Source organism: Limanda limanda, chromosome 4 (genome assembly GCF_963576545.1).
Source record: "Limanda limanda chromosome 4, fLimLim1.1, whole genome shotgun sequence".
Lineage (NCBI taxonomy): Eukaryota > Metazoa > Chordata > Actinopteri > Pleuronectiformes > Pleuronectidae > Limanda > Limanda limanda.
In genome coordinates this window covers 15,027,618-15,041,471 of record NC_083639.1, presented here as the reverse complement: position 1 = coordinate 15,041,471, position 13,854 = coordinate 15,027,618, and the positions used below count along the sequence as shown (strand labels likewise).

General features: G+C 40.9%; 1 protein-coding gene and 1 non-coding gene across 2 annotated transcripts; both read right to left on the bottom strand.

Moving 5' to 3' along the window:
* Positions 1 to 313: 313 nt before the first annotated feature.
* On the bottom strand, positions 314 to 5,982 carry nop56 (NOP56 ribonucleoprotein homolog). Its single transcript, XM_061069067.1, has 12 exons — positions 5,940 to 5,982; positions 4,845 to 4,934; positions 4,636 to 4,750; positions 4,049 to 4,213; positions 3,672 to 3,870; positions 3,278 to 3,465; positions 2,850 to 3,001; positions 2,556 to 2,656; positions 1,781 to 1,929; positions 1,432 to 1,553; positions 1,083 to 1,202; positions 314 to 824 (listed from the first exon to the last, which is right to left on the bottom strand). The coding sequence occupies exons 1-12, from the start codon at positions 5,940 to 5,942 to the stop codon at positions 516 to 518; spliced, it is 1,713 nt and encodes a 570-aa protein (XP_060925050.1). The 5' UTR covers positions 5,943 to 5,982; the 3' UTR covers positions 314 to 515.
* On the bottom strand, positions 1,283 to 1,346 carry LOC133000733 (small nucleolar RNA SNORD57). The gene has a single exon (XR_009678217.1). It is a non-coding gene; the product is annotated as a small nucleolar RNA SNORD57 (small nucleolar RNA).
* Positions 5,983 to 13,854: the final 7,872 nt, after the last annotated feature.

The following is a 13,854-nucleotide window of genomic DNA, read 5'->3' as shown; positions in this document are numbered from 1 at the left end:
TCACGAATGGATTATATTCCTATTCACAGGGTCTCTATCGATATTAAATTTGAATCAGTGATTCATTTGAGATTTCATTGAACAAACCTCCAACTTAAAGATATTATGGTCTGACTGTCATTTACATAGTTAGATATTGTGAATTATTTTATACACACTATATTATTGCATAATCATGCAAGTAGAGCAGTTAAGTCAATAAAGTAATCAGTCTGACATTTAATTAAGTAAAATAGTAACCAGATTGATTTTCTGGATCCTTCTGGTAGACAGGAGACTGACTCAACTGGGATAATGAAGTAACACTACTTACTTGAAAAGTTCAACTGATCATTTATTTACAGAAATACAAGTAAATACTATTGACTTCAAGGCACAGTTACAAGCATTTTGTTTGCAGCATAGCCTTCTTCGAAGTTATAAGATGACGTTGTGGACAAACTAGCTTCCCGAAAGTATAATGAATTAAAAAAAAACTGTACAAAAAAAATAAAGATTTAGTCTTTGCCCATAGTCTATTCGTCAGCCTCCTTTTTCTTTTTCTTCTTTTTCTTCTCCGTCACAGGTGTTTCTGGGGTCTCCTCCACTGGCACTGCTTCCTCGGATTCAGTCTTTCGCTTCTTTTTCTTCTTGGAGGGAGTCTCAGTTTCCTCTGCTACCTCTTCTGCGACGGGTGCTTCTTCTGCCACAGACTTTCGTTTCTTCTTCTTTTTGGCTGGAGTGTCTTCTGCTCCATTCTCCTCTGCTTCCACCTCCATCTCCTCCTCGGCTGCTTGCTTCTTCTTTTTCTTAACTACGGAAGTGTCAGCGTCCCCATTCTCCACCTGCAGCAGGCAAGAGAAAATACAGTTAGAAAAGGGGCAAGTTTCCATTTTTATTCCAAAACATTGAATAATGCTATAATAAGATTCTCCTCAGGATTTTCACTGTCTGACTCACTTCAGCGATCAGGTCCATTGTATGGGACCTGTCAATGGTTCGGAGTCAGTCTGATGTAGCATGTAGTACACTGAGACAGGACCATACGAGGGTCGAATCTCAAATCTAAACATGCGTTGCTCCAGACTAAAACAGAGACTTACCTCAGGTTCTCCGTTGGTGTCACCATTTGCGCCAAGTTCTTGCAACTTCTTGTCACGCTTCTTGCGTTTCTTTTCCTTCTTGTCTAGTTTACGCTTCATCTCAGATGCAACATCAGTGGCCTTAGAGGGAAAAGAAAAAATCTTTTAGCAATGCAAGCACAGAGCGATATGTTGGTCTGTTTTTACAATAAAGCAAAGCTGTGTCAGGCTCATTAAATCATTTTACCCTCAGTCATATCAGGAAGAAACTTGTCATCACTCACAGCATAGACAGACTTCGAATGTATTATAAGAGCATTTGAAAAACCATAGTAACCAACATTGGCAGTGTCCTGTGATCTGAACTCACCTCTTTCACTGCCTCTTTCATGACATCCACATTTTTCCGTGGCACGTCGCCCGTTTCATAGAAAGAAAGACGCTCTTCCACCTGGCCACGCAGCTTGTCACCATACACGCTTGTAGGTACCTCTGAAATACAAGTAAAACAGGAAATAAAAACACAACTCAGATCCAGGAGAGATTCAGTATAAACTTGACAGTGCTCAACACATGTGGCTTTGCTCAGGGAAAAAAGCTTCAACATCATCCCGAGGAATGAATACTGTTGACGAAAAATATGAGCATCACTGCAATTTTGCCACATGAATTTTGTGCCAAAGCAAAAACCAATATTCAGCAACATTCCAGTCACTCACCAGAGAAGCAATCTATGCGCGAGGCGATGGTGCATTTGTTCGCCAGGTATCTGGAGATGCGACCTTTGTTCTTGGCAGCGGCGCGTCCGATAAAGGTCGAGTGGAAGATGAGGCCGTACTTCGGGGTGTTGCCTTTTGTCTTTAGAGCTCTGTGTAAAAATACAACTTCTTTCACATTCATGTTGAGCAGTTATAGATAAAAACACATTATCCAATAGTAGCAACTCTTGAGTTTGTTTTAATTAACTCGGGCATGAAAAATATCTATCAATTTTTCTGCACATGAACAACTGGCCTAATCCTGACTTTATAGCGCCATCTTGTGGAGAAGCTACTGAACATGACCAGGTGTTACAAGTCAGCTCCACAAGGGGTGCTGCATCTCATTTACCAAATAAGTCACCATACACACACTTGCGCCATTAAAGTGCAAATAAAAACATAATAAAATATGTCTCAATAAAACATGACTTTCCACCATGTTAACTGGAATACTAAGTGCCTCAGAGGGAAAATGTCTGCTTAAGTGTATTGTTATTGAAGAGACATGTTCCAATCAAAACAAGAGATAACATTATGAGCTGAAAAAAGTCTTTTCAATCTGCTACCTCAGTGCTGTGAGTGGCTGCTCAGACTGTGGGGGTGCAATAGGGAGAGAGGGATCACTCCAGAGAAGACATAAGTTGACTCCTCCAGTCACCCTGCTCTGCTACCGCCCATCCCTGCCATCACTGCAACCACTTGTTTCCCCAGCAGGGAGGGGGTGCCCCAGTACCTGAACAGGGCTTTCTCTGCTCCCAGGATCTGCACGGTGGACGCCGGGTACTTGGCCAGGTTGGTCAGACTGCCGGCATGGGAGATCAGACGAGCTCCCACCTAGAGGAAACAAACAGTCCCAGTGCTTAGAATGCCAGAATAGATTTTTAATGAGAACTGATACTCTTCAAAAGGACCATCAGACCATATAGGTTCAACACAAAGGTTCAGGGGATTGACAGATTTGGTTTTACCATCATTGGTCCCAAAAGTAAGGCAAAAAATTAAAATAACTGAACTGACAACTACTCACCACTTCTCCTATTAAGGCCGCCAAGTTTGGAGCCACTTGGCTCATCTTACAGCGCAGGTACTCCTGCAGCTCCAGCCGATAGGCAGCCAGAGACACCACACGATTAGAGAACCTCTCTATGTTGATCAAGTCGATGGGGGAGATGTCCATACCTGGAGAGGCAGCAGGAAAAACAGGTTAGTGACACATTGAGACAAATTAATACTTTTTCTATAAAAAGGTTATTAAAATAAAATGTGTGAATGTTTCTCCCGACAGGATCCGCAGTGAGGAATTGTTCCTTCACTACAGGTTTATGAGAGATGTATATAATTATTATGCCCCCCTGTGTTATCCACCAAGGACATTTGAAGGTCCAGGATGAGCAAAAAAGGGGCCAGACACTTGCTTAAATAAAAACGCTACACTAAAGCCTACAGTAAGCTTACCCATGGAGGAGCGGGATGCCTCCAGGATGGCCTGAGCCTTGGCGCCGTCCATCACTATCTCCTCGAGGCTCTCAAGACTCTCTTCTGACAACTCCTTCCTGTTTCCGATGAGTTGAGTCAGGCGGCAGTACAATGAGTTGTCTGGCACGATCCTGATCAGCTCTGGGAAGTGGTAGCCGTACCATTCACTGTAGAAAGAAGGTAGAGGTTATCACACCTGGGAAGTCATTGTGGAAAATAGGCAGTAGAAACTATACATTTGACTAAATAAAGCAACACGTTTTTGTCAGTGAATGGTATGACAATGTACTAACATACAAACAGAAAACCCTACACTTTAAAAAGGGGCAATTCAATGTAACTAAGTGTAGAGGCTTGATGCTGGGAAACCTACCGGACACGCATGGAGAAAGTGTTGATATCTTTGTCCAATTGATCCAACAGAGCAATAGACTGGATGATCATGTTGTCGACCCTGTTCACATTGAACTTGACCTTAGCTCTGGAGTAGCTGTGGCCGAGACCGAGCTGTGCTTTGGAGGCAGCCAGGCCGGTCAGACCCTTCACCAGTGAGTGGAAGTGCAGACGCAAACCTGACAGGAGACAAAGACATAAGGGTTTGTTGGCATTAGGTGGAACACGGGAATGACCAGCACGTGGCCAGTGGCTGTTCAGATTTTCAGTATAACCCCTCATGAGTTTCAGGATCTTAAGATAACATCACAACAGGCCACGATAGGGCAAGTTGTGCATTGGTGAATCAACACTCACCTCTGTTTATCTCGGCCACCACGCCACTTGTCTGGATGGAAATGCTGAATTCCTCTTGTAACGCTGCTCCCAATTTGGCATCTGGAACACCCAACACAGCCTTTTTCTTCCCAGAAAGGGGCAGGTTAGTTTCCAGGAACAGCTTCAGGTCAGCATGAACCACACCTGTGGGTCACAGACAGGATGTTATTTCTGTGCACTCATTTTAAAGCAGTGACACCTAATAATGCAATCGAACTCACTAAGTGTGAAAATCCACACTTCAACTACTGGCAACCAACTAGCTATAATGCAATGTTGGAATTAAATGCAGATTTTAAACATGTTTTTAACTGTATGGATGGAAAACCACGTTTGGTCAGTTAACTGTAATGCATCCCTATAAAATGATATATAATCAAAATAAGATGTACACAGCGAATCTAAGTTTACGTTAAACTACAGCATTTTCAATTGTTTTCCTCAGATGTTCAGGTTTGGAAAGTTGTCAGCACTCTGGACTCAGGGGATTGACAGATTGATTTCATCATTACATCTGAGGAAACGTTGCATGCTGGTCCGTTGCTAGGAGATAAACCCGAACCCACCTTCGGAGATGGCGTTGATGTTCTCCAGGGCAGCCTGGGCCGACTTGAAGGGGAAGAAGGCAGCCAGGCTCACCATGCTGTTGAACTTCCCGAGGCTCAGCACGCTCTCCTCCACCTGAAGGACACAGGAACATCAGCTTCATGTTAAAACCTGTAAGTATGAACAGATTGAGCTCAGCAGCAGGTGGAGAGGAGGGCGGAGGACCCACCTGAGGGAGCAGCATGCCGATCTCCTCCACTTCCTTGACGACGAACAGCGCGTAGCCCGCCGCATGCTCGAACAACACGTGTAACAGCACCTGGAAGAAGGACATTACAGATAAAGTCCATGCAGCTAGTAAGCAATGACATTTGATGCAGCTAATAATCAATGACACCGCATTACAGACAGCTTGTTTTTTTACTATAATGCAATGTTGGAATAAAATGCAGATTGTAAACATGTTTTTAACTGTATGGAAGGAAAACCAAGTTTGGTCAGTTAACTGTAATGCATCCCTATTCAATATGATATATAATCAACATGTACACAGCGATACCAAGTTAAAGTTAAACTACAGCATTTTCATTTGATTTCCTCAGATGTTCAGGTTTGGAAAGTTGTCAGCACTCTGGTCTCAGGGGATTGACAGATTGATTTCATCATTACATCTGAGGAATCATTGATATTTTTTGATACCGCAAAACAGGCGTTAAGAGTTCGTCAACACCTCGTGTGGAATGCTACGTGTGTAGCAGTCTACACGTGGTGGGCGCTAAGGCTAAGTTAGCATACCACCTGCTCTTAAGTAGCATAATGGAGGTTAAAGTTGTTTGGGTGAAGCTGAAAATACTTCACATATTGCTTCGGGTTCCAGTGTAGTGACCTACACGAGTAGCCGTAACTTTAACATGCAACCACGTGGTAGTCCTGGTGAACCCACGTGTTGACCTGGGCCCTTGAAGCTAACTTGTGCTAGCATCCCGGCTAACATTACCGTAAGGCTAGCTACCGCCAACATCTGCATCGAGACTGAAAATGCGAATGTCTGCATGTAACCTGCATGAATGGAACCCAAGTTGTCGGTGTTGGGTTTCTGTAGAGTCACTGTTGACTTCAGTCCACACTAACTACGCACACGTAGCAGCAGCTAGCTACCAGGGCGGCTAACTGCGGCACGCATGCGGAGAGGCCTTCAGCGGAACAGCGGGTTAACACATCAAAACCGATCTGTCTAAAGTTCAACCGTCTGTAGATTGAAACAGACGAGTCCCATAGTAGCACAGTGGAGTCACACATGGAGCAAATCCTTCTATGTTCTTACCATGATCGGTGACTCAGCAGCAGCACGTCCGCTCTGCTGCTGCTCTGCGGGAAATAGACAGGGAGCCCACGTGTCAGCCGTATTTAGCCTGACCCAAACACCGCGAGATCAGCCAAACACCGCGAGATCCGAGCGAAGGCCTCCCCCTGCTGGATACACAATCCATAGATAGATAGATAGATAGATAGAGTACTTTATTCATCCCCGAAGGGAAATTAAGTTGTCATAGCAGCCGGTATATTTGAATACAATAAAATACAATACAATAGAATAAAATAAAAAATATTGAGGTAGAAAGAATAAAAAACAGAAGCACAAGATAAAATAAAATAAAATAGGTAGATAAGGTGCAGTGGCAAGATGATGTTAATAGTACTGATGATATGATGGTAATGTTATTGTTAGACAGTATATAAGAATAGTACAGTATATATAGTATATAATATAACATAATATATATTTATATATGATAGTAATTATACCAATATAAAAGCAGTATATAGTAATTATGGCAGCAACAGTATATATAATAATAATAATAACAATTCATTTGCCTGAATAATAATAATAATAATAATAATAATAATAATAATAATAATAATAATAATAATAATAATCCTTACAATTTCAATAGGGTCTCACCAGACACCTTTGATGTCTGTGCTCGGGCCCTAATAATAGTAATAGTGATATAATAATAGTAATATAACATGTACACATGTATAAATATGTGTATATAGATTTATGTATACAAAGAATATACAGAGAGTATGATATAATATATGATATATAGTAGAGGTATGAATATAAGTATTTGACTATACAATAGGTAATATAATATACTATGAGTGTAAGAATATGTAGACAGAGTGTGCAAAAGACAATATTATTGTATAAAATGATATATAATATCAATATGGTTTATATGAACACATATCACATATGATGTGAAGTAAGTGTATTATTATACACAGGTATCCTTTTTTAGGGCCCGAGCACAGACATCAAAGGTGTCTGGTGAGACCCTATTGAAATTGTAAGGATTATTATTATTATTATTATTATTATTATTATTATTATTATTATTAGGGCCCGAGCACCTCCGGTGGGAGGCCCTATTGAAATTGAAAAGATTATTATTATTATTAGGGCCCGAGCACCTCCGGTGGGAGGCCCTATTGAAATTGAAATGATTATTATTATTATTCTTATTCATCCAAATGAATGGGCTTTTTGAGGGCTTTCCAATGCTCAAAAATGTTTAAAACTTTGCAGTAAATTAGAATGTGGTGGAAATTTACGTATTCTGGAGTATTTGGAAATGGGCGTGGCAAAGTGGCTCAACAGCGCCACCTGGAACGCAGCCCCTAGGTTTCCCCATGGCCGATCTTCACCAAAATCGGGGGAAAGGTGTATCGTTACTAATCATACAAAAAAGCCTCAAGGAGCATTATGAAAAAAGCAACAGGAAGTCCGCCATTTTGGATTTAGTGGCCATTTTGGCCATATTTCACGTTTTTACTTTGATATACTTGTCGTAGAGCTTTCATCGGATCACCTTAAAATTTAGATGACTGTCATCACAACAATATGGAGTATTAAAGTTATCAAAAAAATCAACTTTTCGTCAGAGCGTGTGACCGTGGCGTTGCGTCAAAGTTTGATGAAACGCCATCAAAACACGGGCGTCTGTATCTCGGACATATTTGGTCCAATCAAGTCCAAACTACACACATAAGACAAGAGTCACGACCTGAAGACATCAACACAGAAATCGTGACTTAAAATCACAGCGCCCCCTGGTGGCAGTAGGAAATGTCTTGTTTTTTGTACGTCTTACACTTGGAATTATTACTCCTCATCCACTTTGCGCAACCATGTCAAACTGTGGCGAATGGGTCTCAAGGCATTGATAATTAAGATATTAGATTACTGTGACTTTTCGTCAAACGCCATATTAATGGCGTGGCATCAAAGTTCACCAACTCGCCATGACACACGAAATTGCTATAACTTCGGTGTTCAAGGTTCAATCTCCCTCAAACTACATGTGTGTGTCAACAGCCCCCCCCTGAAAGCTGTCAGACGGGATTCAGGAATGGGCGTGGCAGAATAACTGACTAGCGCCCCCTAAGGGGCAGCCTCGGCACTACATTTGGCCTACTTCTACAAAAATCGACGGGGACATGTGTCTTTTCATGACAAAGAAATAAGTCTCTTGGAAAGATATGCTAGAGTAAACAGGAAGCCCGCCATTTTGGATTTGGTGGCCATTTTGGCGATTTTCTGCATATTTACTTTGACATACTTGTCGGAGGGCTTTCATCAGATCAACTTAAAATTTAGATGAGTGCCTTCACAACAAGATGGAGATCTTAAGTTATTGGAATTTTAACGTTTCGTCATACCATGTGACCGTGGCCTGGCGTCAAAGTTTGATTACACGCCATCGAAACACCATCTTCTGTATCTCAGGCATATTTGGTTCAATCAAGTCCAAACTAGGCATGTAAGACAAGAGTCGCGACCTGATGACATCTGCAGAGACACCATGACTTAAATTTACAGCGCCACCTAATGGCTACAGGAAGTGAAGCTTTTATCTTTGCCGCAGTGCAAAAAAAACCATGCAACGCGGAGATGTGCGCTTGGTCATTGAACGCTGTCTCTTCCCCGACCGCAACAGACTTGGAACGCGCGTGTGCTCGGGCCCGTTAGTGCTACAACGTAGCCCTAGTTTTTATTATTATTTTTCTTCATACAAAGTGATTGGCTTTTTGAGGGCTTTAACGTGCTCAAAAATGTTTTAAACTTTGCAGTAAATTAGAAGGCGGTGAAAATTTACGTATTCTTGAGGATTTGGAAATGGGCGTGGCAAAATAGCTCAACAGCGCCACCTACAGAAAAGCCCCTCATTTAGCATTCACCGATCCTCACGAAAAAAATACCCAGTTCTGTATCGTGACCAGACGCACAAAAAAGTCTACCAGTGCACTATGCAAAACTCAACAGGAAGTCCGCCATTTTGGATTTAGTCGCCATTTTGGCCATATTTCACGTTTTTACTTTGATGTACTTGTCGTAGAGCTTTCATCGGATCAACTTAAAATTTAGACGGGTCTCATCACAACAATATGGACTACTAAAGTTATCAAAAAAATCAACTTTTCGTCAGAGCGTGTGACCGTGGCGTGGCGTCAAAGTTTGATTAAACGCCATCAAAACACGGGCGTCTGTATCTCGGACATATTTGGTCTAATCAAGTCCAAACTAGACACATAAGACAAGAGTCACGACCTGAAGACAACAACACAGAAATCGTGACTTAAAATCACAGCGCCCCCTGGTGCCAGCAGGAAATGTCTTGTTTTTTGTACGTCTTACACTTGGAATTATTACTCGTCATCCACTTTGCGCAACCATGTCAAACTGTGGCGAATGGGTTTCAAGGCATTGATAATGAAGATATAAGATTACTGTGACTTTTCGTCAAACGCTATATTAATGGCGTGGCATCAAAGTTCATCAACTCGCCATGATACACGAAATTGCTATAACTTCGGTGTTCAAGGTTCAATCTCCCTCAAACTACATGTGTGTGTCAACAGCCCCCCCTGAAAGCTGTCAGATGTGTTTAAGGAATGGGCGTGGCAAAATAACTGACTAGCGCCCCCTAAAGGGAAGCCCCGGCACTACGATTGGCCTACAGCTACGAAAATCGACGGGGACATGTGTCTTTTCATGACAAAGAAATAAGTCTCTTGAATAGATATGCTAGAGTAAACAGGAAACCGGCCATTTTGGATTTGGTGGCCATTTTGGCCATATTCTGCATATTTACTTTGATATACTTGTTGTAGAGCTTTCATCAGATCAACTTAAAATTTAGATGAGTGTCTTCACAACAAGATGGAGATCTAAAGTTATTTGAATTATAACATTTCGATATACCATGTGACCCTGGCCTGGCGTTAAAGTTTGATTACACGCCATGGAAACACGAGCGTCTGTATCTCAGGCATATTTGGTTCAATCAACTCCAAACTAGGCATGTAAGACAAGAGTCACGACCTGAAGACATCTACAAAGACACCACGACTTAAAATCACAGCGCCACCTGCTGGCTACAGGAAGTGAAGCGTTTATCCTTGCCGCAGTGCAAAAAAACCCATGCAACGCGGAGACGAGCGCTTGCTCATCGAATGCTGTCTCTTCCCCGACTGCGACAGACTTGGAACGCGCGTGTGCTCGGGCCCGTTAGTGCTACAACGTAGCCCTAGTTATTATTAGGGCCCGAGCACAGACATCAAAGGTGTCTGGTGAGACCCTATTGAAATTGTAAGGATTATTATTATTATTATTCAGGCAAATGAATTGGCTTTTTGAGGGCTTTAACATGCTCAACTTCTTACCAAAATTTGCAGAAAGTTAGAAAGTGGTGAAAATTTACGTATTCTGAAGGAATTTTCAATGGGCGTCGCAAAATGGCTCAACGGTGCCCCCGAGACCCCTGGAACGTGTTCACATTGACCAGTCTTCACAAAAATCGATATACAGGTGTATCATGACCAGACAAACAAAAAAGTCATAGTTGCAATTGGAAAAACACAACAGGAAGCCTGCTATCTTGCATTTAGTGGCCATTTTGGCCAGATTCCACATTTTTACTTTGATGTACTTATACCAGGGTTTTCATCGGATCAACTTCAAATTGAGATGAGTGTTATCACAACAAGATGGAGATAAAAACTGACTGACAGATTTTTTTTTAGTGACACGGTGTGACCATGGCTTGGCGTCAAAGTTTGATTACACGCCATGAAAACACGATGTTCTGGCCATTCAAACACGATGTTCTGTAAATACATCGACCATTAATCCTTTGATGCTGAGCCGGTCAAATATCAAAGGAATCGTTGTTTTTATTATTATTTTCAGGCAAAACGCATGCAACGCTTCAAAATGCATGTGCTCGGGCCCACTCAGTGCTGCTTTGCAGCCCTAGAAATTTGATTTATTATTATTATTATTATTATTATTTATTATTATTATTATTATTCAGGCAAATGAATTGGCTTTTTGAGGGCTTTAACATGCTCAACTTCTTACCAAAATTTGCAGAAAGTTAGAAAGTGGTGAAAATTTACGTATTCTGAAGGAATTTTCAATGGGCGTCGCAAAATGGCTCAACGGTGCCCCCCGAGACAGCCCGAGACCCCCGGAAGGTGTTCCCATTGACCTATCTTCACAAAAATCGATATACAGGTGTATCATGACCAGACAAACAAAAAAGTCTCTTGGTGCAATTGGAAAAACACAACAGGAAGCCTGCTATTTTGCATTTAGTGGCCATTTTGGCCATATTCCACATTTTTTCTTTGATACACTTGTACCAGGGTTTTCATCGGATCAACTTAAAATTGAGATGAGTGTCATTATTATTATTATTATTCAGGCAAATGAATTGGCTTTTTGAGGGCTTTAACATGCTCAACTTCTTACCAAAATTTGCAGAAAGTTAGAAAGTGGTGAAAATTTACATATTCTGAAGGAATTTTCAATGGGCGTCGCAAAATGGCTCAACGGTGCCCCCCGAGACAGCCCGAGACCCCCGGAAGGTGTTCCCATTGACCTATCTTCACAAAAATCGATATACAGGTGTATTTATTATTATTATTCAGGCAAAGTGATTGGCTTTTTGAGGGCTTTAACATGCTCAACTTCTTACCAAAATTTGCAGAAAGTTAGAAAGTGGTGAAAATTTACGTATTCTGAAGGAATTTTCAATGGGCGTCCCAAAATGGCTCAACGGTGCCCCCCGAGACCCCCCGAGACCCCCTGAAGGTGTTCCCATTGACCTATCTTCACAAAAATCGATATACAGGTGTATCATGACCAAACAAACAAAAAAGTCTCTGGGTGCAATTGTAAAAACAAATCAGGAAGCCTGATATTTTGTATTTAGTGGCCATTTAGGCCATATTCCACATTTTTTCTTTGATGCACTTGTACCAGGGTTTTCATCGGATCAACTTAAAATTGAGATGAGTGTCATCACAACAAGATGGAGATAAAAACTGACTGACGGATTTTTTTTTAATCACACGGTGTGACCGTGGCGTGGCGTCAAAATTTGATTACACGCCATTAAAACACGATGTTCTGTAACGCGGACATACATGGACCATGAATCCTTTGATTTCAGTCTTCCTAGATCAAAGGAAACTTTATGTCTTGCAAAGGTCACGTCTCTTTCTCTCTCAGAACTGGTTATTTTTGTTTTTTCAGACAAAAAGCATGCAACGCTTCAAAATGGATGTGCTCGGGCCCACCCAGTGCTGCTTTGCAGCCCTAAAATTTTTAGTTATTATTATTATTATTATTATTATTATTATTATTATTATTATTATTATTATTATTATTCAGGCAAATGAATTGGCTTTTTGAGGGCTTTAACATGCTCAACTTCTTACCAAAATTTGCAGAAAGTTAGAAAGTGGTGAAAATTTTTTATTTCTGTATCTCTTATATTAATATTTTCTTCTGCTTGAATTCGTTTTAAACTGGGCTTTCAGATTTTATATAGTTTTTCCTATTGTTATTTTGTTTTTTAATGTCCATGTCCTTTGTCAAAACTTTTGCCTCGCCTTATTACCTCCACCGAACTGGTTATGTTTTCCCTCCAGTCTACTTGTTTGTTGGTTTGATTGTTTTCAAGCAAGATTGCACAATTACTACAGGACAGATTTCCTTGAAAGTTGGTGGGAGGATGCTGTATTGGTCAGGGGAGAACCCCCATTACATCATGTGCATACAGGGACATTTGTGATCACTTTCTGCAACATTGTTTCACACCATTTTCACATATTTCCAAAGCAATATTTCCTGGATCATAAAGAAAAAAGAAATAAGGCACATTTAGGAGACTGATTTCTATGAGTGTGTGAAATTTGGTGCTTTGAGTCGCTTTGATTACTGTGTTTTCTTTCCTCAACAGATGCAACAGGTGAGTCAGGGAGATGTCAGTCAAACTCTGTGGGGATTGAGCACCGTGTAAAATCCATACATTTAGTGTTTACAGTAGTAGGGCAGTGTATGTGGGAGTGACTCATGCTCATGGTAATAAATGAACACGTCGCACTGTGCAGCTGTTGTGCCTTTAATAGTTTTTGGACAACAGCTCTGTGACACAGATTGTGAGTTTATTTCACATCCACAATATCACTGTAGGCATATCTTCTAAAGATAAAGTCCAACAAGCACCTAGTCAGTGCAGTGAGTGATAGTGATTCAGACTGAAATATCCTACCAGGGGGTAAAGTGCAAATTTCAGAGAACAAACTATTGTCCAAAAAACGAATGGACTGCAGTGTGAACTAGAATTGCAGTCAGTAGATTGAATACCTCCGCTGAGGCAGAACAGTTCCTTAGCTTCAATCAAGCTACACCAAATTTCACCTACTCATAGAAATCAGTGTCCAGCAGATTTCTTTCATCAAGATCCACAAATGAATCAAGATTTTCATCAAGATGAATTATTATTAAACAGTAGTTATGGTTCATCCTGCTGACAAACAAACATATAAACTAACGAACAGACATACGTGGAATCATTAAGTCCTTGGCAGAGGGAATAGATAGAAATGTATCAGGATTTGAACAAGCACCCATTTGATTTTAATTAGATATGAGACATTTGTTGATTTTGAATGTAATACTGAGTTGGGTCTAGATGTCCTGATCTCCAGCTCGGGGTCACAGTGTCTGTAGATGCTGATTTTATCCAGCACAGGGTCAAACAACAAGTAATATCTCTTTATTTATACACATTAGTTAGATAACTATTATAGTAGAGGCAAATGCAATTCATACTCTATTCAAAATGAATATTGAAGTTGTAAAGGGCATTTAAAAA